Raw genomic sequence first — 25068 nt, 5'->3', positions numbered from 1 at the left:
TTAGTGCGTGGGTCACTACACAAGTACACAAACAGTGTTTGGGATCGGTTTCAACACCCAGAGAAAAAGGCCGTAACGTCTGGAGTATGTAGACACACGAGATAGAGCTGGCGTACTCATCAATACAAACACTCTTGAATGTTGCCCTTAATACCACTTGTGGTTTTGTGTTAATAATATGGTCTGTTGAGAGCGGTGTGGGAGTAGAAGTATTTAAAGGGATCAATACTGTGTATTAAGAATGAAATTAGCTAACATAGACCTCTTGTGTTCAGACTGCTCATTTTCAGAGCAATTATAGTTTCTCACAGTGTTACTTATCGGTTGTCCTTATTGACCCTTTGCTTTGATTTTCTACTGCAATGCTATGATTTTCTTGTAACATTTTTGGCACAGATTTTCAGATAGTAAGACCTTGCTGACGGCAACATTAAATAGGATGCACCAGCAGTGCTCAACCTCAGGTCTCCATCCCTACAAATATAACAGGATATGCTGTAGGTTGAGTATATGGGAAATAAGAAGCTCTTAACTCAATTAAGTGGTTCCAACACTGCTGTTATGCCCAGAATTGTATTGCATGGACGTGTGCATGTGTGTTTTATGAAAATGCAGGAGAAACTCTGCAAAAAGCGGATTGATACCTCATTGACATATTAACTCTCTACAAGGAAAGTAAGAAGGAAAAGCAAGGTCCAGAATCAAACATCATGTAGTGCAAAGATGCTTTGCATGCACAAGCTGGAGTCTACAGTTGGGGGGAAAAAAAGTCACACAGGGACGCACAACAATGTCCCCTATAGATGAAACGGTCTCATGGCAAGCACAGACCACCTCAGTACCAGTGCACATATGAATGCGCTATGGGAGGAAATCAAATCTTGTTTTCTACCACTGATGTTTATTTATAAGCAGAATTCTCTCTGTTGGACCTCCGTATTGCCATCTTCCAGGACATGGAATGGCTCAGTGGTGGTGACGAAGCCTCTCACCTGGAAGATGATTCATTGTTTACTAAGTACCTCCAAGAGAAATAAAGTTTTGTATCATCAAAGGGCACGCTGTTGCACCCAGACTGGCCAAGCACATCAAATCAAACTATTCTCCCTTTCAGAACGATTTAACTGTTATTGTCAGCCTTAGTCACCCTTGTGAAAATGAAAAACACAAGCCTATTACAGGCTGTTACAAGCATCACACCTGAGATCTGGTTTCTGGCCTGATGCATACAAGACCAAGGTGGCCAGATGTTTCTCATAAGAAAAGACAAATACTTCAATTGTTATGGAAAAAGGTGCAAATAAAGCTTTGGACGGAATTCTTTGTGTGCATCAGAGTGAAGATAAATCTTTAACTGGTATAAATCACTGCTTCCAGTTGCCCTGACTCCTTGACTGCTTCTGCATTCATGACAGCCTCCCTCAACTAAGTTCCCAGTGGAGGTCGACGTGTTGGGGGCACAGCTGAAGCACAGCAGAGAGGGAGATACCAGAAGTGGAAATTCTTTCAAATTTTCCACCATCTTTTCAAAGTTACCAGCTTCACATGTAAAGCACTGTTCAAATTGTCGTGCCATCTGAGTAAATCTTTTTGTGTTCGCCTTCAGGGCCGACATCAACAATGTAATTCATCATGTTCAGAGAGATCAAATAAAAACGAAAAACTAAAAAAGATGGAGTTAAAATGCTGAATGAGAAACGTTAAGTTATTTATTAGTAATTATTAGTATAAGAGTGTTTATAAGGGACCGCATATGACTTACAGGTAGGCCTTTGGGTCCAGGCTCCCCAGTCTTTCCTCTCCGTCCCTGAGGAAGGCACCAAGTAAACAGGAAAATGAATAAATAAAAGCCACAATGAGCGAATATCACAATAACAGGTGTGGCGTGGCATGCATGCTGCCAGCAAATAAGGCTAGACAGCAACTCCTGTCGCAGTCTCTAATTCGCTTTTAATTAAGAACAAGAAAACAGCTTAATTGCTGCACCCCGTGTGGCCCACTACTCTTTGTTCCCTCCTCTGGTTTACTGCCTCCTTTCCAGCTGTGTGTTTCCCTCGGTCCATCAATCATCCTGAGGAGCACATATAACAGCGGCGGCAGGGCATGGCATTCACTTCTGCCACTGCCCAACATTTAAAGCTCCTTTAAGACATTTTGTACCATTTTTGACATTTACAAAAAGCCCTAATGTTACAAAATCTTGAAAGCTAAAGTCTTAATGAGATGTAATGCTTTCTAAACCAAAGCAAAGTTGTTATATCAAGAGGGTTTATGTCCTTGTGAGAAAAGAGGATAACGCTCTGTGGATGTCTGTATAGCTTTCTGCCAACAGAGTGTCTGTGTTCTGGTTAGCCTGGAATTGGCTGGCATTAGCACACATGGGACTGATGTAAAAATCAGCCCTGTTGGGAGACGGTAATAATGTTCTGTCCAATATCAATTGACTGCACGGGAATATAATTAATGGCAAAAGTATGAGACAATCCAGATGTCTGGAGCAGGGTTAAATAAGAGCACTTCTTTGTCGAACAAGTTTCATCATCTGACAGATGAGCGGTAATGAAGGATTGTACTTCTCTCCTACTGTATGTTTTATTATGGGTGACACAAAAAAATCGCTTCCTTCCTCCGCTGAGTTAGTGGCTCTGTAGATCTGTGGCGGGAAAGGCTCACTGGCGCCTAAAAGAAAAGTTGAGAATCACAAAGCGACGCCCCCGACTCTTCCCTCCGACACTGTGTGCGCAGGCTTTGATTAACTGGGTCAAATTTGACATGTACGGTTGCCTGCAACAAAGACAAAGGAAGGAACTTCACTCAGACCTATCACTTTTAATCATCTGTTTGAATGTGCACTCATGCTCACACTCAGAGTGTGTACATCTTTTTATTTGTAATCCACAGATTACAGGATTATGAAAAAGTGGAGAAGCCAAGGTGTAGTACAGTAAATATTAACCCCTAATAATGACACAATAGGACTAATGTATGCCTTCTCTGAGGAGTAATGTGCTTTCCTCTTTTCATGCTGTTTGATGTACCAACAAAGCCATGACCAGAATCTTTTGATCATCTCAGTTAATGCACCTTTACGGCCTCAGTATGGGGTTTAATGTTCGCACCATTGGGAGACGGGATGGAAGAATTTATATTCCCTTGATCTGCAAAATAGTATCTTTAAGCCTTGAAATCTTTGCTTCATATAGCCAACACCATATTGCAGTGAAATAACCGCTTTGAAGGACTGTCTTCCTTTGCGGCAAAAAGAAAAAAGGAAAAAGGGAAAGAAGAGTATTCAGAGCGGGTTGCAAAGTGTTCAATGGGTGTTTAGGCATTTGGGTGAATATTTGTAGATTCAAAGCTAAATTTGGTGTATGGGATCTACTTCTCTCAAGTCAGTCTGTCGGTGAGGGTGGAAGGAGTTATTCCTATATTTCCTGTTTCGGAGATAATTAACCAACCAACACCGAATCACTTCTAAGGTTGCAAAAAGATCAGACTTTTTCTTATGGCCTCAGTCCCCACTGCTGGCCTTTCCCCTCTGCACACAACAACAAAAGCAGATTACACAAATAAGTAATTTAGCTAATGAATATTTCATGTGCTATTATTCCAAGTAGATAATGAATTATGCAATTTTCAAAATTATCTCTCCACACTTGCCCTTAAAATCTCTTTTAACTCCAAAGTACAGACTAATTTTATGCCCATGCATTTGCATGCTATCATGAAAATAAATAATGGAAATTTTCATCAACCAAAGTCAGAACAGCAGGTTGGATGCTCAGTCCACAGACCTGAAACTTTATTTCCACTGGTACCTGCATGTTGTACAATATCTTTTAGAAGCAAACTCCTTGCGATGAATTGTATTTCTCTCAGTTTTTTTTTCCAAAATATGATTCTTTTGAAGAAATATTTGATCAGATTTAGGAAGTGTTGTCTTACTCTCACAGTGTCCCATCCTGCAATCAGCAAAAACCAACAAAAACAACGTCCTGGTTGACTCTTGCAACAAGTGCGTAAACCTTTGCTGAACTGTGTCACACACCAACAACAGTTAGTTCACAGTGGTTCAGTAGACTTCAAAGCAGAAGTGACTAAGATCCAAGACGATAATGGTGGAAGAGAGAATGAGTCATTGAGCCAGAGACCGTCCATCCATCATATTCAGGATCAGGGGGATCCGTTAGAGCTCATCCCGGCTGTCTTTGTAAAAAAAGGCAGGGGTACACGCTGGGCCGGTCGCCAGTCCATCTCAGGGCACCATATAGACAATCACACTCATTCACACTCAATCCAATAGGTCATTTAGAAACACCAATTAACCTGACATGCATGTTTTTGGACTGTGTGAGGAAACTGGGAGTACCTGGAGAAAACCACTCAAGCTCGGGGAGAACATGCAAACTCCATAGGCCACTGCTGGAACCAGGAACCTTCTTGCAACAGTAATCGAGGAACGGTCCAAACAAGTAAACCTTGGATAGTCCTGTGAAAGTTACTTAATGTCGGTGCTTACGAGGGGAAGTTCCTTTGTTCTTTCTTAAAGGAGCATGAGGCAGGATTGAGGCAGGATTTATGAAAAAAATTTGTATACGTTTTAAGTTTTCTAGTAATGTCAGATGAAGCGTTCCAAACCCAAAAGAATGAGCCCTCTAGTGTATCTCTCCGTTGCCTTGAACAGGCTGTGTGCTGCAAAATGTGTTGCAATTGTGGGGCCGAATTTCCCGCGCTGTCCTGCGGATGTGACGTCACATGACGCTGCATGCGCGTTCTCCCCGTTCTCCCGTGCCGGCTTCGCTGTTGGCTGCAGTACCCCCAACGGCCGTCGTGGCGGAGGGTGGCGCTAATGAGTCTAATATCTTTAAAGGAGCCTCATGCTCCTTTAAAGATATTTAAACATTGGCTGAGTGGTTATAGTCACTCTGGATTCATACTCAGTTGCCAGTCCACTACATTTGCCGAAATGTAATGCAATAATCACACTATATATAAGTCATACTCATTATAAAGGTGCTGTGCATTATGTGATGCTGAGAAATGTTGTAATGCAGTTTGTGGTCTGGCGTCACGGTTATCTTTGTGTTTCTTATCAAGCAGCTGGAGGTGTCTGTGTTGAATGTCCATGTTTAACTGGTTTTCTCTGATAACACTTTAATATTGTTCTAATATTTATCAAAACCATCAGCTTGGACGATAATTTCTGCGGTAACGCAACCCATAGTAGTTAGACTGACAAATCTGTTTCACAAGAACCCCTGCTTAGCAAGCCTTCCCCAACAAATCCGTAGACACGGTGACAAGAAAGAATTAGTCCTGCAGCTGTCATCGCCATTCGCGCTCAGTTGACTCCCCAAACAAAAGCACCTGCCAGTGACACAGTGAGATAACCCCCTGTAAAGTGACATACCCGGCTCTGGAAATCTGAGATAATCAAGATACCAACAGCCACTGTAGCGCAATGAGATGCTGCGCTGATGGAGTTCGGTCTTTAGCGTGAGTGTGAAGGATTGACTAAATTTACTGCTATCAACTTCGGTTGCTTTATGTCATAATGTCATAGTAAAAATGCCATTTTCAAAACACTAGACGTGTGCAAAGTGTTGGAGAGAACTGTCTGGCTACCTTCACTGCTGAAGCAGGTTAACATGAAGGAAATACAGATTTTAAAAAAAGATCTATGCAATAATACAAATGATTTCATGTCAGGGAGCTTTGAGAATAAACTTTAAGATACAAATTACTTCAATAAAAGTAAGCATCTCACTATAAACTGTACAATAACTGCAATGATGGCTGTTTTGTGGTTTACTAACATTTAAACAAGCTTATTTCCCCATCAGTCATCTGGCCGTCTATTCATCTGTTTGTCTGTTACTTTTTTCTTTTTTTCCTATTTTTTTAGGGAGCAAAGGCTAGACGCATTGCCAAAAGACGGATAAATGTCAGAGGTGAAAAGCAGCCCAAGGCCGAGGGCAGTCACTAGGCAACAAGGATGAAAAAGGAAATGAAAGCTGAGCATTTCAACTCCATCACAAAAAGGGACAGTTCAAAAAAGAAACAAAATGTTGAATAATGTGACAAATCACGAGTGGGGGATATGCATGGGAACAATCCTAAATGGAAAGAGAAAAATGGCTTCACCTTCAAAATGAACATATGTCAAAATTTCATAGCAAAATGTTCATATGATGGTGGTAAATTCATCAGAATAAAAAGGTGACAAGGACAGAAAACAGTGGTAGTTGTCTGCAGTCTTTTATTCTGGCTAAGTCAACCTTAACTTTTCCCATTTCCTTTTGTGTTTCTCCATCACTCGTTTATCTTCCCCTTTGTGAACATCATTGTTCTTTCATTTGGATCTCATCCCTCTCTCCTGTCTCCTGTTTTCATTTCTCCTTCCTTCCCCTGTTTTCTGTCACTCAGCCCATTTCTTTCTTCACCCAACTTCAGTGTCTGTTGGATCATCCTGGTAATCTCTGTTGCTATGCAACGCTCAGAGTCCTATAAATTTGACAACATCCTAGTGCTTGATTATTATTTGAGCACCGCAGTGTGAAGCCCTCCTTCAGGTCATTGCGGTAGATTAGAGGAATGAAGAGAAGGAGGAGGGCAAGGAAGGAAGTGAACCATGAGCAGGAGGGAAGGAGCAAAAGAGAGTAAACATGGAAGAGAAAAAAGAAAAAGAGTAAAAAATCGGGAATAACTAGCAGGTTTGTGTTAATCAGAGACGTGTTAAAAAGTACAACAACAAGCCCACATGAATTATTCATCTGTTCCACTTAGGAATGGGCGATATTTTACCGTTTACGATAAACCGTCAAAAAAATGCCTCACGATAAGAATTCGTCATCTCGCGGTAAAAATGATAAATTCCCGTTGATTATGTTTTTGTGTAAAGCTGATTTTTGGAAGGAAGGAAGGAAGGAAGGAAGGAAGGAGAGAGCAGGAGGAAAGGGGAGAAGGAAGGGAGAAAAGAGGATGGGAAGAAAGAAGGAAGGGAAGAAGGAAGGGAAGAAAGAAAGGAAGAAAGAAAGAAAGAAAGAAAGAAAGAAAGAAAGAAAGAAAGAAAGAAAGAAAGAAAGAAAGAAAGAAAGAAAGAAAGAAAGAAAGAAAGAAAGAAAGAAAGAAAGAAAGAAAGAAAGAAAGAAAGAAAGAAAGAAAGAAAGAAAGATTCCCGTTGATGAGGTTTTTGTGTAACAAACATGGCAGATCTGAGAGCGAGATAGATTAATAGTTAAAAAGGTGGAGTTGAATTGGTATTTTTTTTATCGTCATTTTTATCATTATCGGGATAAATACCAGAAATTATTGTGATAAATTTTTTAGTCCATACCGCCCATCCCTAGTTCCACTATTAAAAACCTACAAAACGTATATATGAGAGATGTAAAAAGCACATTACATTGGCTGCCAGCTCCATAATGGAGCCAGCTGAAGGTAGAAAATGCACACGTCAGAGCTGAAAGGAGAAGCCTTAAATAGACTTCATTCAAACGAATTTGACCCTGGACTGGCTGCCACACAGCTATGCAGAGTCACGGGGCTCCACTCAGGCCTCAATCTGAGAGCAAAGTCAACAGCGACAGTGACACACTGCAGAGGCACTTCTTTATGACGACTCCATAATCCTTATCCCAAATGTCAACACGGACCAAGGCATTGCACGTGCCGCTATCCACACCGGGATAACAGTAGTAGTAAAATGGAGAAGGCGGGATGTGACACATTTTAAGCTGGAAAGTAGATGTACCATCAAAAATCACATAATCCACCTGATAAATGACCCTGTCAAGAAGGGTCAGTGGATAAGCTGGAGCAGCCTGAGGAAATGAATACCACAGGACTAAATCTGACACACCGCGCTGGGAGATGATGGACAGCGCTTTTCTTTTGCTACGCAGGGATAGTGGAGCAATTTTAATTCAATCAAACACTTCAATAACTTCACCTCTAACCAGATGTACAGTAGCAGGACAGCTATTGTGAAAGTACTTAAACACACTGGTTATGAATGCTCTGATGAAGAAATTATCTGATGTTACCAAAACAATTTTGTTAGATAATGAGAAGAATTCCCTTCTTCTTAATAATAATGGTGATTGAAGGAAGGAAAAAAAAGTCCTTGCATGCTGCTTCCATTCTTCCTGCATGGTCTGAGTCCTTGTGAGTCTTCCTCAGGGGACGTGTACTCAGGCCACCTGAGCCTTTTGTCTTTCTGCTGTGCTGGATTTAACAGGAACTGACAGATCAGTTCATGAGAAGCAGCTGTGTTTGCTTTGTTAACAAACGCGTACAAAACCGTGAAAATGACAAACGTCCATAATATCCTTAAGTCGAATAATTAGCTCAATCCTCGCTCTGCTTTAGTCTGACCCTCAAATGTAAATATAGACTTGCTTTCCCAACACCCAAGAAGAAGAAGAAAAAAAAAGTACAAACATAGCAGACATCTGCCACCACGTAGCCTGTCACAATATTTACTCCCCAGTGAAACGGCTTGGCTCCTGGCCTGTGGAAAGCTGTGGGTAAAAGCTAACACATACAGTGCAGATGCATCTGATCCCCTCGGTCCTTCCAACCAACCAGTGGTTCCTTTGCATTCACATTCAGACACACTTCCGGCAATTACGTAGCATTACCACTTACAAAAGCTCATTTATTCTACAATTAATTCCTTAATATCATCAGTGTTTCTTATTTAACACTAGGGCTGGGCGATATATCGAGATTTTAATATATATCGATATATTTTCAAACACGATATGGTACGAGACAATATCGTTTATATCGATTTAATTTTTTTTTTTTTTTTTTTTTTTTTTACATTTTTTTTTTTTGATTTTGTCTCTTTTGATATAGCTTATTTTGTGACAAATTGACTTGAATGTTTTATTTGAGATTTGCACAAATGTTTTGTTATTTGCACAACTGTCAACCTCAGTGGAAAAGTCTGCCTGTTACTGTCTACATTGTATTAATTGCACAGTGTATTTTAATTTAATTGTTATGCAGGAAAGGGATATTTGTTTTATTTTATTCAAGAAGCATTTTTATTCTCTATATGCAGGCAGTTTATTTTTTATTTCATTTGTTTTATACATTTTGATATTGTGCAGACCTCTGTTAATAAAGGAACCTGTGTGACATTTGGCACAAGGCTTTGTATTAAAACTGACTGTTTTTTTAAGGGTTTGCCTCAGAAAATAATGAAGCTAACAGAGATGCTATGCTATAATGCTTTGGGGGAAACCCCAATTAAGGCACAGAAAAAATATCGAGCTATATATCGAGTATCGCCATTTAGCTAGAAAATATCGAGATATGACTTTTGGTCCATATCACCCAGCCCTATTTAACACGTTTCAAAGTAAAACATTAGTCCATTAGAATAAGCAAAGTCAAGAAAAGCAAAAAGGGATTTCTAAGCCATCCTCCAGTTTTTTTTTTTAACCACATTTTGCTCAACTACATGTCAAATACAAATTAATGTGTTTGAAAAGTACCTCAGCTCTCATTGATAAGACTTGCATACATTTGCATCAGCCTGGACACGAGTCTTAATATATCAAGGATCAGCTTGTGAAAAGATTGTGAATTTGGCCCAACTACACATCTTAGTATTCTGCACTTGTCAAAATCTTCCCCAAACTCATCTGAGTGTGTCAGATTTGCTACAGATGCATCAGAGGTAGTCTATACAGTGTATTGATTATGCTGCCTGCTCAACATGTCACAAAAGACAGCTCTCTAGAAGCGCCGCCTCACCTGCTTCTTATTAAGGATCCAATTAGAGGCAGACTGTGCAAATTCCCTGGTTCTGACTGCCCTCGCTGGATGCCATCTTAGGACACTGCACAAACTCAGAAAATGCCTGGGCACTGGAGCTTGCAGAGATCCCTCACACTTGGTAAAAGCCTCAATAAAATAGGATTTGTTCCAGTTGTTTACTGAGGGTTAAGAGGAGCGGTCGGGGCAGGAAGAGAACGGCAAAGCCGACAGCTGCCTGGCAGGGGCTCAAATGCAGCTTAGCATTTTTCACCATTCTGACTGGCACACAATGCTCTCTTTAACTCCCAGCCATCTAAATATTCAGGGAAGTATAAAGAGATGGCTGACACTGCAGCCGACTTAAGACACAGCTCAGCTGGCCAAGATTGCACCTATAGCCCTCTTAAGGCTTTCCTCACAGAGACTCAATCATAGACCCCACGTTAAAAAAAAAAAAAAAAAGAAAAAGTTATTTGCACAAGTGCCACTAGATGGCAAACTGGTTTCATCCCAGAGTCTGTGCCTGGCGGGGGGGCACAGCCAACCATGAAACGCTAAGTTCTCTCTAAGAGGATGGATGTCCTCCCTGCATGAATATATGATGTGTTTTGGGTAACATCTCTAATTAGGCAGTCTAGCAATTAAGCACTGACTATCATAAAGAAGAACTTTCAGTGGAGAGCTTAAAATGATAAGAAAAGGAAAAAGCAGAAGCTGCATAAGAGTGAGAACAAACGACCATAATTCTTATAACACACTACGCCTTTTCTTCAGCTGCTGTACAATTCAAAGAGACCCAGGTGGCGGTACAAGGGTACGCAGCAGCAGAATACAACATATCATTTGATAAAATAACCATTATAAGGCGATTTCAGCCAACCTCCCATTCCTAACATCACAGGGTGTGCAGACGCTCAAGCCAAAGGCAAACACAGGAAACACAGACAATGGATGTCAGTGGAATCTGAGCCAGGAGCTCCCATGGGTGCCTCACAACAGCTCTTTACCAGAGCCACGTTTCCAACACATCTTCAGCCACGAGTTTTAAGAGCTCATTGACTTTAACAACTCCTGAGGAGAGGAAAGACGGCTGCAGATATTATCCAAATTTGCATCTTTATGTGGTGAGGATGGGAGGATAAATCTATATTTAACTATGAGCTCAATACCCACCCATCAGCTGAATGTCTGTGCAGTGTTTCCATGCGAGCTGGGTGCCGATTGCATTGGCTCCTCACTGGGTCAGCAATGCCTCTTCAATGTTCTCATCTCCTAATGGATGCTGTTATTAGTCTTGGCTCTTTCACAATTTCACAGTCTCATTTGGACTTTTTGGCTGTATTATTCACCCGGAGCAGATTGCTCACATCCTATGTTTACAGATACTGAGTGTTTCATTAATGCTTTATCCGTCAAGTGAATAGGAGAGGCTAGAAAATCTACCCCGGATAAACCCGAGCCCATTTTGCAGACCAAATATTTTAGGTCAGAAATAACACACTGTGTTGAAATCTAGGGGGTGTTCTCTCTGGGTAACTGTAGTCCACTGCAAGTCTTATGTTCCATATCACCAACCACACATGACAGATTACACTAAGAGCCCCCACACTTCCATCTGTATAATATCAGGCTACCGTCTGTGCATTGCTCCCTGACATCCCATTAAAGTGGACACAGATGAATTTATCTAAATTGGTTGCAGGCAGGATGAGACTGTGAAGAATCAGTATATGGATGGCAGGCTGTAACAGTATGCTGTCAGTGATGCAGTCTCCCACTACCACGCCTCTGTGCTCTGCAGTCTTAAGGGCTACGTCTCCTCCCCGACCAGCCCCCTTCCTCCTGCAAGGCTTGACTTTCTGTGTCCTCCTCCTTCCCCTTGACCGGCTGGGACAAAACGGCTGACACAGGCCAAGCTTACTTGGGGTGAGCTTCGGTTTAAGTATCCAAGATAAAGAAGAAAAAAAAAAAAGCCCTTACAAACCATGCTTTCTCTTTGAAGTGACCTTTAAATGTATGTGTTGTGAGACAATTTGTAGCCATATGAATAATCCAGCCACCTCCTGCACACTGACATACTTCACTGAGTCCAACAGATTCGTCTCAGCTGACCCCATTTGATATATGGCATGCTAAAAGTGCTCACGTTACCCTGCAGACAATGAAACAGCATTCAAAAATGTTTGCAAGGTGTTAGATGCAGCCCATGGGAGGGCCGGGCCCCTGATGAACTTTAACACTGGACTGACATGAGTCCATACAACGCCTGCAGCGATCCTGCTGTGTGGCACCGCTACTTCCTGAAGAGGTTGTAAGGCTGGAGGTGCGTGAATGAGGGCCAATGCTCCGGCCGACAATAACAAGCCAATGCAATGCTCAGAGGATGTGTTGACCTACATTACCCCTTGCTCGACATCAGTTTTTCACACCTTTACCGACGCACAAAAAAGCACAGACACACACACAAGTACGGAGTTACTGTAAAATCCGATGAGCAAAGTGCAATCAAAGTGGCCCTCTCAGAGTCTTGCCACCTGTATTACTTCCTGTAATTAATTGACCAATTAATCCGTGTTTATTCTGGACACCTATGGATGCAGCAAAACCGTGGCTCACGGGGAGAGATGAGAGTCAGACAGATAAATCAAAGCTTTGTGCATCTGTCCTTGCATGTGCCAAACGCTTCCCCTAGTAACCCTCCTCTGTCCCAACAGGGTCTGAATGAGAGACCTTTTCATAGCCAATCAGGCCAAATCTTTGTTTCATTCCCTCTCCCAATGCACTTGACATTGACAAGATTAATTGCCTCGTGCTCTGGGCAAATGTGTTACCTCCCGGTGCATTACGGGTGTCAAAGGCACGCCTCTCAGAATTTCTTCAGCGCAGATTTAGACCGAAGCCAGGAGGACTGAGGTCTTTTGCTCCACAAAGGGTTAAAGAATGCTCCTCCAGCTTGGGAAATCGCACAGGGTGTAAATCTTGCCATGGAGTCTCAGCTGTGAGCCCTGCTGACCTGTAAATTCTTCTCTCTGTGTTTCTCTGTCATTGAGCTTTAGCAGGTCAGGCCAAAACTGTAACTACACATCTACATCACGGCGCTGTGTTGAAACACTGCCCTGACGACACGCAGCACCGTTATGTAGTAGCCACTGATTGGGTTTCAGTGGTTTATTATACAATACCACACGACCGGTTCACAGACTGAGTTGCACCAAATTTAGGAGACTTACATATAAATCTGTACAGTAACTCACTTAGACTTCTAAGAATTCTTAGAGAGTAATTTAAAATAGGACAGAAAAATGCCATAGATATATCAAAATGCTGTTAAAGTTGAGAGGATGACAAACTCTTTCAGGAAATAAAAAAGGATACCTGTGTTTTCATATGTGGGCATGTTTGTACTCTCTTAAATAGGCTGACATACAGCATATGCACAATGTGGTTTTGATAACAAAGCTTTGATCTGCTATAATCACATGCTGTATCAGAACAAAGCTGACCTAATACAAAAAGCACGATTAAAATGCCACACGAGTTCTGTTTAATATACATATGAATCTGCTGAGGACAATTAACCTCTCGTGTTAGAAAAGCCAAGCTTGAGAAAAATAATTGAGCACATTATTATAGGGCACACTGAACTTGACATAAAAAATGGATTTAATCAAGATGCCTTTATTTCATGTTTTTACCGTATCGCCCAAATCTGCGGCAAGCCTCCCATGGAGAAGTTCTGGCAGGAAGGCCGGTAGTCTCACCAGGGACTCGTTACTTAATAATCTCGCGCGGCAGGTGCTCTGGTAGAGGTCAACAGTCTGCTACGGCTGCTGTTCCTGTCTACCTCCACCTACGGAGCAAGACACCGCTGCCAAATGTTTCAGTCCCCGCAAACTGAGCCATTACTCCTTCCCCCATCACTGCCACTGCCCAGGTGCGTGTCTGCATACACAAAGACGGATTGAAATGATCCTCGGCCAAATGCATGCGGAATAAAATGAAAATCATCTATACTGCTTTGTCTCACTTAGCTCAAAACAGCTTTTTCGCTGTCCTGCAGAGGAGGGGCATCTGCATTCCAGTTGTGGCACACATTTGGTTTTAAGTGAGTGGCATGCTTTTTCAAATTAGGTTATATCACAAAAGCTATTAAATGTGCAATGAGGATATATGGTATTAGCTTTAAAGTTGATGTCTGTTATTGTATCACATGTGACACTAATAGTTTGACCTCAGTGCACTTGCATAAAGCCGTCTAAAAGAGAGCACCGTGGTGCTAGGCTCAATCTTGTTTTGAGAGAAAATGACCAAAAGCTCGGTAGAAGAGAAAATGAGTTATGTGCAATATTACATATCGGGAGCTGATACAGATTATGAATCCAAGGTAGGGTGAGGAGGTAAATGCGGAAGAAATGGTGGCAGCATCTGTGGTCAGGACTTATGGACAGCTGTCTCGGTCGTTCGGCTCAGGGCATTAATGGAAAACAAACAGCACTATCACTTCCAAAAGATGGCAATTACCCCTCCCGTTTATGGAGAAGTGGACCAGTCCAGCCGCCGAGCAAAGACTAGACAGATGATCTTTTCTACTGTTTTGACAGATTATATCCATGCCACTTTAAAGAGCCTCAACAGCTGCTGTTGATGTTCCTTAGATTCTGAGATATTAGACACAAGCAAAGAACTGAAAGCATTTCTCAGTGATCACTACTGATGTGAAGTGACCTGGGTCCCTGTTATCAAATCTTTTTAGCCTGATGAAAGCAGACGGATGTGATGTGGTAGCAATCTAAGTTTGGGAGACACAGACTTGTCATAATTTTAGGAGTTCACAGTTAAAACTGAATTTAGAAAACATCACCCTGCCCACCAAACGACTTGTAGACATCGTGTTTACATCAGTGTTCTCTAGATTCCTGCAGAACGACGCCGGTATACGGATCACACGCCCGACTGCTCTCATGACTTCACTGATATGTGCTTGTACTTAAATATTATGGGGCTCTGTGTTGCAGCGTAGCTGCTGTCACAGAATAAAAATGCATTAAATCTACTTCTAGAGAAACATTGTGCACCACTTACACACTGTGGACACATGTCTATGAAAACCACTAACATAAAACGTTTTATGTTCAATCATAAATAATTGTTTGTTCTTTTAGGAACAATAGATGTAAAGGCACATCCACTCAGAACATTAGGCACTACTTTGGCTGTAATGCAGGGAGACAGTGGAGGGAAACCGATGCAACAAAGGATGAATCAACTAGTAAAATCAAGGTCGTATGTCGCAGCTCCGTTCTGTAACGTTCCTTCAATAGCCTTCAATAATCTGGCTGGACGGTTCAATCTGTATCATTGATGTGGCACGTTTTGTGAGAAAAGATTCATCACATATCAAAGCAGTCCTTTAATAGATTTACCCTTTCTAATTTTGTGTAGCCTTGCCAGCATCACCATCTAGGCCGTTTTTGCTTTGTTGTGACTTTAATCCTCTTATTATCTCTTTGACACATGAGGCAGGTATCTTAAAAAGATATCTGCCCACGTCCCAATCAGAGTTTTTCAGACAAATGTTTATGAGGAACAAGCACGTTTCTTCAAGTTTTCTTCAAAATGGTTCATTCTTCTTTAAAAAAAAAAAAAAAAACTACAGAAGTAACCAGCTAACTAAATGTAAATATATGAAAGAATGAATAAACGACTGAGAGGAACTTCCCTGCATAATTCATTTGAAGAGAACACATCTGTTGACAGAGCAGTCGCTATGTTCTTCCTTCTGGCTTTGCTGGTGTTTCATCATCTCCGCACTGGCACTTCCACGTCTGATAAGAGCACAGTGCCGAGCATCTGTCAGCAGTAAGCACTGTCCAAACCAGCAGACCCAAACCATGACACAGTAGGAGCCCTGCGCTCATTAAATTGGGGTTTCAAGTCTTTCTTCATTCACATTCTGAAAAATGCATAAAGGAAATCAGCGCCTTATTTGTCAATTGGGATTATAAATATGATACATATATATAATCTAATTACAATCAATGTCAGCACTATTATCCCACTAATGTGTAATAACCTCACATGTATTCAATACACACAGTAAGACTTATTTTCTCTGAACAGGTATATTTATTAAACAAATGAGGCTTAGTGTGTTGTTAGGCATGGATTAAAACTCGGATATCTGCAGTAGTGAGGATTACTGAACGTGATCACTTATTAATCTGCAGGAACCTGCTGCCTTGCCCAGGGATGAACCCCGTGTTTGAACGGAACCCACTCTCAAGTGCCAGCAGAGTCTGCTGGGAAGACTTGGCACGAGGTGAATAAGCAAATCCTGTGTCGTTCTCTATGTATTTACTTCTTAAGGCAGCTGTTTTCACCGTGTAGGTGTTGGTCCTATTTTAAGCAAATCAATTTATATAATTTGTCACTTATATAATGCTCCCTGGGACAACATCCACGCCACTTTTTGTGTGCATAGATGGCATTCCAGCGCTCACATTTGTAATCAGGAAGGAATATCCTTTGCTCTGATGCTCCATGAGCAAACCTGGCTTCTAACTGACTGAACTGAAAGATTTTCTTTGCATACATATCTTTCACCTCCTCCACCGGTACGGGGCACAGCAAAGCCTACGATGACAACGCGGATCTTAGCACATCATTACTGAGCGTGATGAATATTTTAACACACTATAATCATCACGAGGGACGTATCATTTTTACCAATTCTCCCCATCTTCATTTTTGATCGGCTGTAATGTGCCTCTGGATCCCAAAGTCCTTTCCTTTGCCGACTATTCATTGTCAGGGCTGTCTATATTAGACAGAACTAAGTCATTCACATTATCATTAATGGCGATGCATGAAGTGCGAATACATTCCCATAAATTCCGAGTCACGGTTGTCACTCTGACAAGTCATAAATCAAGGTAATAAGATAAGGCCAAGATGCCATGAATGTTAAGACATAGGGCAACAGAAATGGTTAGGTGCCCGTGATTTTCTCTCCTGCAGATGTTGTGTTAAGCTTCAGAGGGGGATCAGTGCAAATGGCATCATTCCTCTTCTCACAACAACGTCCTCCACATCTCCTTGAAATAAATCTGGATGGCTTAGAGTGGTTGTATTTTCTTTAACAATAAATTGAAGTGGACAGTTTGAGAGACAGTCTGGCTTGAATCTAAAGCTTTGTGAAAGCTTTCCACTCCCAGCTATTCGGTGAAGGATGCGGAGCGGGTTGCATCAAGATACCCTGCATCATTTGTGTAGCAGCTACGGCTCTTTGCAAAACCAATAAACTGCTGGCACGGTCAGGAATTGCTAATTGGGTGAGAGTCTCTTGCTGTTTCAGCTGGCCACGAGCTAGCTCCTGGCCATGATACATGTCCACCTGCCTAAAAATAGGCCCTCAAACTACAGAAACACGCATTGGTCAACAACTTAGACTCCATGTGACTCTCAGAGCTAAGAATAAGAAGAAACCTTAGCACATTAACAGTCACCATGAAGCCAGGCAGCCGTCAAAGACGGGGTATTAATAGATCAGAACTGTGTCTTCAGCAGCAACAACAGCACGAAGTCTGGAGGTGCAAGTTTGATGCCCTGTGGGTGTTTTACCTACAAAATCTTCAAAGCAATAACTCTAGCAAAAAATATTATAGGGATATACAGTAGCAAAGCAGGAAACCACAACATCAAACAGAGAGCAGTGTTCTATTTTCTCCCATCCAATTATGATTGAGAGTCATCATCAAATTCCAGAAGAAAAGTGCGCACAATGATAGATGCCTGTGACGCCAGGCTCTTCTTAAGTCAGGTTAGCTTTAAAATAACACAACGACTAATGAGGAGGGAGGCAACAGTACCAAAACTCTGCTCTCACCTGGTGAATGGGACATTTCTGTCACTAGAGATTGCATAAATTCATTCATTCAAGAAAAAGATGTGCTGATTAAAAAAAAGAAAAAAAATCCAACTCAAAATAAGCAGTAAAATGTCAGCACTATTAGAATAAGTTTCTGTATTTCAGAATCTTGACGGCTGACTTTAGTTTCATCTAAAAGAAATATTTACCTGACCTACTTGTGGGTGTCCCACAGCTCAGCCTGCTGGATATTTTACATTTTGCTGCCACAGAAGTATTTTTTCTTTACCTTTAATGACCTTTCCCTCCCAGACAAACAGAAATACTAGCGTGGAAACTCATTTCCATCACAGGTAGGTCAACTCAGCTGATCACAGAAGAGCTGCACCTTCAGCTTTGATGTTCTTGTTGCAGGGGCAAACTGCAGTCGCACCGTCATTTTTTGTTTTCCCCACTAACGTCAAAGCAGAAGGAATTAGTTCAAAAACCACCTGAACTTTTAAACATTTTTCCAACTGGGATTTTTTATGTTTCCAGGAAGACTTATGCAAATATAAGCAAAGAAGCCTTCCTGAGTTAAAATCATACCAGACAAATACTTTTGAATAAGACATCTCCTAGCACATCCTGACACTTGTATTCCTAACCACAATTAAGACAAAGGTCACAAATAAATGACTGTTGTATCATATGTCAGTAGCATCACTTGCTGACACTGTGTCTGCTTCAAATCAAGCTTTTAGAAATGTGATACTGCCCTCCACAGTCACAGAGTGCAGCCGTGTGTGCGTGTGTGACCCTTTGGCCATAGATCCCATTCATTAATTGTCATCCCGCATGCTCTCAGCAGGGCCCATTACCACAGAGGATTATCTATAGCAACAACAGCCAATCAGCTGCTGTTTCTCCGGGCCAAGGCCTCTCAGTCAGAGCATGACAAGGCAGGCCACACAACTGGTTAAGTGTCTCTGTTTACTCACCCTTTTGCCCTCTTTGCCTGGTTCCCCTGGCTGACCTGGCTCTCCAGCAGCTCCCTGGGGAAAGGGCACATGCGACTTCGGTATAACTGCTTTTGGCATTGCAAGGACACTTTTATAACTTACTTCTTGTAAAATCTGATGCAGACAGACGGTTGCGCCACATGTTCCCAGCAAATCATACAGAGCATAACTAGTGTGGGGGGGTTGATAGATAAATAAAGGGTCATATGTACAGCAGTAGTTCTATATCTAAGACACGGACAGCTTCTAGGAAACCTCGCTAATATCCTCTTAATAGGCAATTTGCAGCCTCACTTGATCAGACCTTCATTCCATTACTCTATAGAGTATCTTAATAATACACTATTAACTAGTTAATCAGTGTATTCGCTCAGTTAAAAGCTCTCGTGCAACGGCATGCTTATGGTTCTTCAATAATTGCTTTTTGAACCAAATAGTTGATTGAAAGAAACTATATCATGTGACGTTTCTTTAGAATATCAGATTCTAGATTAGTATGTGAAGACTGTTGTGTCACCTTTTCTCCTTTGTCACCTTGGGGACCCTGTAAGTGATGGATCAAAATGTACTTTTGCAAGAAAAAAAAAATTCCACATCAAAACTGTATTAAGAAAAATATTAAGTACCTGATCTCCTTTGAGACAGTCATTGTTGGCCTGAAATTCAAACAGATAATAATAATTAGAATATTTCTGTCTGAGAACAAAGCAGAAATGAGCATTAAGAGGTAAAACGTATTGACACAGTCAGTCAGGAGTTGATTATCTAGAAAGATATGAGGAGAAGTGAGACCATGGCTACTATAACAGTCCAGACACCCTGCTGGCTGCTGCTCCGAGGGGGCAGACAGTCGTCTTTCCTCCAGGCGGCAGAGTAAACACCACGCCACAACAACGTCTCAGCTTTCAAATTCAAGCCAAGCAATTGGCGACCTCTTTCAACTGGCATCCAAAAGTCAAAGACAGCTGATTTTTCGTGAAAACAGCTGAGCCAACGGACATATCTCATTAGTCAGAAGCTTCTGCAGATTATCACAAGAAAAATTTAAAAAAATTAACAAAAGGCAAGAGGAGGGCTGAGAACCAAGAGAATAAAAAAAATCATATAAAAAATAAATACAGTATGTCTCAGTCATTCCTTGTTGTTTTCTTAATGAATCAGTTTAATTTATGTACAATGCGCTTTCTTTGAATTGTGAACATGAGCTGACCGCATGTAATGAGCAATACAGTACAAATCCACAAACAGCTGGCATTGCTTCAATAACTTCCTCCCCACATGTTCTACTCACAATCACCGACCAATTTACTGGTACGGTGTAGACAGTTTGCAAAAAAACATGTTTGCATGTCAGGAAAAGCTTGTTACTTTGCTTGTTATGTAAAATTAGCATTAGAAAGTGGCTAATGAATGGTGGCAGAGGGCTGTGGGTATCGTGAGCACTTTGGTGACATAAAAGAGGCCAGCCAGCAGCAGTGAGACTTGTTTTTTTTTTTTGCTCCGTCGACTGCAGTGCCGATTTAAACAGGCAGGCTGATCCCTTTATGATGTGCCCATAATTAGCTACCCACCCACAGCATACCTTTAATCTGCAGAAGCCTTCAACTCCCCGGCCACAATGCATCGAGAGTATGGATGTTTGTATCTCTGCCCACACAATCATCATATCTGCAGATAGGGGACTGCATAAAGCTTAGTTAGCTCCGTACATCTGCATCTTGGTGGCATGTTTAACATCAGTAGGGGTGGGCAAAAATATCGACATGGCAATATATCGCAATACTTTTCCAGGCGATTCAATATCGATATTCAAAATTTGAATATTGATTTTTTTTTTTTTTAATTTTAATTTTTTTTTTTTATCCCTGATTTCTTTCCCATTATATCACCCAGTGCTCCTACCTAAGTGACAGTCCTGGGCATTGCCACTCTCTACCAACCCTGGGAGGGCCCTGCACTGAGCTCAGGTTTTATTTCACGTTTTATTTCATTTTATAATTTATTTTTTTATAAACACAATTGCCTGTCCTTAAAAAATGAAAAATAATGGACAGAGGTTTATTTATTTATGGATTTATATCTATACTGACTGATCACTGTGCCTGTCCTTGGTTTTAGTACCCATCTTTCTTGTGTTTATTATCATTTGCCACATAATTAAAGCAACCTCATACTAAATTTAATGTTAATTTCATATGATGTAAATAATATGAAAAACATATACAAATATGTTGTAACTTTAGCTTGTATAGTTATAATAAAACATTGTTTTGACTCAGTTTGTCCCATGAATTGTCACTATAATCTGATGAACGTGCAACTCGGATTTTAAGATCCATCACTATCATCTGATGTACATATATACAACTTGGATTTTAAGATGTGTAATGCATTTTTAAATTTTTCGGTGAACTATGTAGAATATAATAATCGGGATATTGCATAATCGGGATATCGCAATGTGTATCGTATCGTGGCTCAAGTATCGTGATGCGTATCGTATCGTGAGGTCCTTCCCAATACCCACCCCTAAACATCAGTGTGCTCGGTGACATTGTTTTAATGTGCTTTTTGTCCGCCTGACTTTAAATGACCAGTGGAAAAGCACATCTGCAGCCGGGCCAATGGTAAGCTTGAATAACGCAGGGCTCCCCTCCCTCCAGTATAGGAAGTCTGCAGGGAGAAGCACTGGCCCAAAAAGTGCATGTCTCCCCCATGTAGGATACGGTTTGTGACTACCTGTCACCCTTCCACTCTCACCTTAAGGCTCAGAGCTTCACTCGTCTCCACCTGGCTGCTCATCCTTATCCTTTCTGGCCAGAGTAAGGATGCCCACTGAGCCCTTTCTATCTGCTCCTTGTTTGACCCCGTCTGAGGAGGTGGCAGTGCGACAAAGAGACTGCCCACCTGAGTGCCTCCCTTCCCATCGCTGTTTGCCAGATGTTTTAACACTGTGTGCGAGTGCCCGGTCCACAAAAAAGGCCACAATACTTACACGGCATAGTCAAGACACTGCTGCTTATATCCTCATAAATACATTTGAGCATATTAAATTCGGTTGACCTATCATACTGCATACAGAGAGCGTAATAAGATGTAAATGAAACAGTGTGAACTTACAGGCAGCCCTGGTGTACCGGGCAGACCGACGTCACCCTGTGAAGGGAGATAATAACTTCAGTTCATGACACCTTTATCATACACAGCTGAAGCTGTACAGTATATTTTAGAGTATTAAAGTCCATCCATCAGGTTTGTGACAAACCTGAAGGTCAGACAAAATGAGACCAGGCGTTTAGCAATAATCTTTTAATACATGAGCCTAAAGAAGACCGTGAACCGGTATTTACTGTATGTGGTGAAATGAAGCATATCTGATGACTCTCACACTGTCTGACAACTGGCAGGTGGCTTGGAGCCATTATACGTGACAGGCCTAAAAATAAACTCCTCCTAGTTGTTGAGTATCATGTGGGAAGCTTGGAATTATTAACAAAAGGCAGGTATAATGGTGTTGTTTGGTGACTGAGATGTACAGGCAGGAAGAAGTGTGTCTTTCGACAGCAACATAAGCCAATGTAATCAGTGATCTCCCCCCACTTTTCACAGCCTGTCTCGTTTTTTTGTCTCTCAAGATAAAAACTTGCCCATCAGTGTCCGATATTTCTTCTTTTCTATCCCCTTTTTCCAAACAGCCCAAGCAGGACTTTATAAAGCACCGGACAGAGAATCAGTGGGCTTCACAACTGGCAATATCCTTTTATCTGATGCGGTTTAATGAAAAAAGGAAGAAAAAAAATTAAAGAAAGAAGGTGCTTGTAGTTCATATCCATTTTGTTGTCTAAATGAATGTCACAGCTAAAATATGCCTGCTATGGGATATTCAGGGAACTCATTACTTTGTGCTTCCAAATCTGCCTCCCTCTGTCAGTTTCAATACAAACAAACCTTCTCTCCACCACCCTCCACCCCACTCTTCCATCCGGAAAATAGGATAAAATAGCCTGTGATTCTCTGTTGTCTTCACAGAAACACACAGACCTCATTATAACTTCAAGGCTGGTAGACAATGCACTGCACCTACAATTATGCATCGAGTTTTGCTGAAAGACAACAGAAGGCTAAAAAATAATAATAAAAAAAAGAAGAACAGCCCTGAAAAAAAAGTTAAAAAGCAGGAGATGTGATGAATAATTACAGGAAAAACAATCCACATCATACATGGAAAACAATCCCACGGCTGGATGAGACAAGAAGGGGGACTCTGAAGGACCAATCAGTCCTGCACTGCTAGAAGAGTTCATTTAATTCATGTCAGCGATGTCGGGGACTATAAAGGGACTCCATTTGTGAATATGGTTTTGCTGCTACTGCACTTTACTTTTCCTAAGCCTAGGACTTCACAGCTGCCATACAGGACTTAAAACTACTGGGCTTTTTTAAACCAATTGTTCAGTCACCAAATCAGAGGAATCTTGTTAAATATGTTCATATCAAACAGAAAATCATAAATCCCCAAAACACACAGATACAGTGAGCTGAAATTTTCACTCACCCAGTTGTTACAATTACTAAGGTTCTGATAAGCTATGAAAAGGGCCGTAATGTAGCTGGCTACTGTACGTCTGAAGTAGGGATGGGCGGTATGGACTAAAAAATGCATCACGATAATTTCTGGCATTTATCCCGATAACGATAAAAATGAAGATAAAAAAATACCAATTCAACTCCACCTTTTCAACTATAAATCTATCTCACTCTCAGATCCGCCATGTTTGTTACACAAAAACGTCATTAACGGGAATTTATCCTTCTTTCTTTCTTTCTTTCTTTCTTTCTTTCTTTCTTTCTTTCTTTCTTTCTTTCTTTCTTTCTTTCTTTCTTTCTTTCAGGCTCATTTCCTTCCTTCCTTCCTTTTTCCCTTCCTTCCTTCTTTCCTCCTGCTCTCTCCTTCCTTGTTTTCTCCCTTCCTTCTCCCCTTTCCTTCCTTCCTTCCTTCCTTCCTTCCTTCCTTCCTTCCTTCCTTCCTTCCTTCCTTCCTTCCTTCCTTCCTTCCTTCCTTCCTTCCTTCCTTCCTTCCTTCCTTCCTTCCTTCCTTCCTTCCTTCCTTCCTTCCTTCCTTCCTTCCTTCCTTCCTTCCTTCCTTCCTTCCTTTCTTCCTTCCATAAATCAGTTTTACACAAAAACATCATCAACGGGAATTTATCGTTTTTACCTCGAGATGACAAATTCTTATCGTGAGGAATTTTTTTGACGGTTTATCGTGAACGGTAAAATATCGCCCATTCCTAGTCTGAAGTAGCGGTCACGGCAAACCCTTCAAACTGATGTGCAAACAGATTATCGAAGCCCTTTCAACTCATGACACTCAAACTGACTCTCTGAAGTAACACAAAATAAAAGTAATCTCAATGTCCATCCCAGTCTGTATAGCAGACTCACTCACTTTGGATCCTCTGGGACCAAGTGGACCAACAGGCCCTGGGTCTCCCTTCAGACCCTGGGAATAGAAAAATAAAACAGCACATTGACTGAGATTGATGGATTTTTTGCCCCGTAAAAGCGTTACTGTTTGTCAGCGCGTTGACACTCAGCACACAATCATGCAGGTTTAAGATTCTCAACCAATCCATCCAAAGCGCGGGGTAATGTCAGTCACTGCATGTGGCAGGACTCTGCTGAGAGAGTCCCAATCAGCTGGTTACGCCACCAGTTCCTTGTCCTGTCTTCCCTGCATGCACTTTGGCTTAGCAAAGCCAGTGATTGCCACAGCTTCTAAACCTCGAAGCAAAGCACCGTGGAGCGGGACTGAACTACGCGGAGTCGGGGCAAACTCAAGCCTCCCAGTGGTGACATGCGAAAGCAGAGGAACAGGTTCGATGAGGGAATGATAGGGGATGAACAGCTCCTGACACATATCGACAAACTTGAATTTGCAGCAAGCCTTATTAGGCGTGACACATTTGGGCCAGTGGCACCAACCATTTGAAATACGTTAGTGGGGAAGGGGAAAGATGGAGTGTAAGAGCAGGCTGTAAAATGACTCAGAAATCCAATAATTTGTCATGGTTAAATTTAGACTTAGATAGCCTATTAATAGTGAATTATATATCTGCGGAGCATGATTACCTACCCTTATCACATTAAGTCTTGCTACCAGAGACGTGACTAATTCATCGCCTACTCCCTGCAACCCTTGTCTTAAACACCACCATTCAGAAAACAGAAGCCAGGGTAAAAGTGGCATGAAAAGGCAGCCTGTAAGGTAATGATAGCAGTACGAGGGTTATAGTAACCTAGCTCCCCCTTTGGTTGCATGAATAGTAAAATTACTGGGAAATTATTTTATCAGATTTTATCATTTAATGTGGTTCATCAGAACACAGACTGACAGGGAAGCTTGTCTCATTGCCTAGACACACTTTGCAC

General features: G+C 41.5%; 1 protein-coding gene across 1 annotated transcript in view; it reads right to left on the bottom strand.

Annotated features, from left to right (window-relative positions):
* LOC133464084 (collagen alpha-1(XIX) chain) overlaps positions 1 to 25068 on the bottom strand; it is a 100435-nt gene that overhangs the window by 38702 nt on the left and 36665 nt on the right. The window contains exons 11-16 of the mRNA XM_061746060.1: positions 24086 to 24139; positions 21760 to 21795; positions 19266 to 19295; positions 19157 to 19183; positions 18619 to 18672; positions 1763 to 1807 (exon numbers count right to left, since the gene is read on the bottom strand). Coding sequence (XP_061602044.1) covers positions 1763 to 1807; positions 18619 to 18672; positions 19157 to 19183; positions 19266 to 19295; positions 21760 to 21795; positions 24086 to 24139 — 246 coding nt within the window. The remainder of the gene's footprint in view (positions 1 to 1762; positions 1808 to 18618; positions 18673 to 19156; positions 19184 to 19265; positions 19296 to 21759; positions 21796 to 24085; positions 24140 to 25068) is intronic.

Source organism: Cololabis saira, chromosome 17, assembly GCF_033807715.1.
Source record: "Cololabis saira isolate AMF1-May2022 chromosome 17, fColSai1.1, whole genome shotgun sequence".
Lineage (NCBI taxonomy): Eukaryota > Metazoa > Chordata > Actinopteri > Beloniformes > Belonidae > Cololabis > Cololabis saira.
Note: the sequence above shows the minus strand (reverse complement) of the source record. Positions and strands in the feature narration are given on the sequence as shown.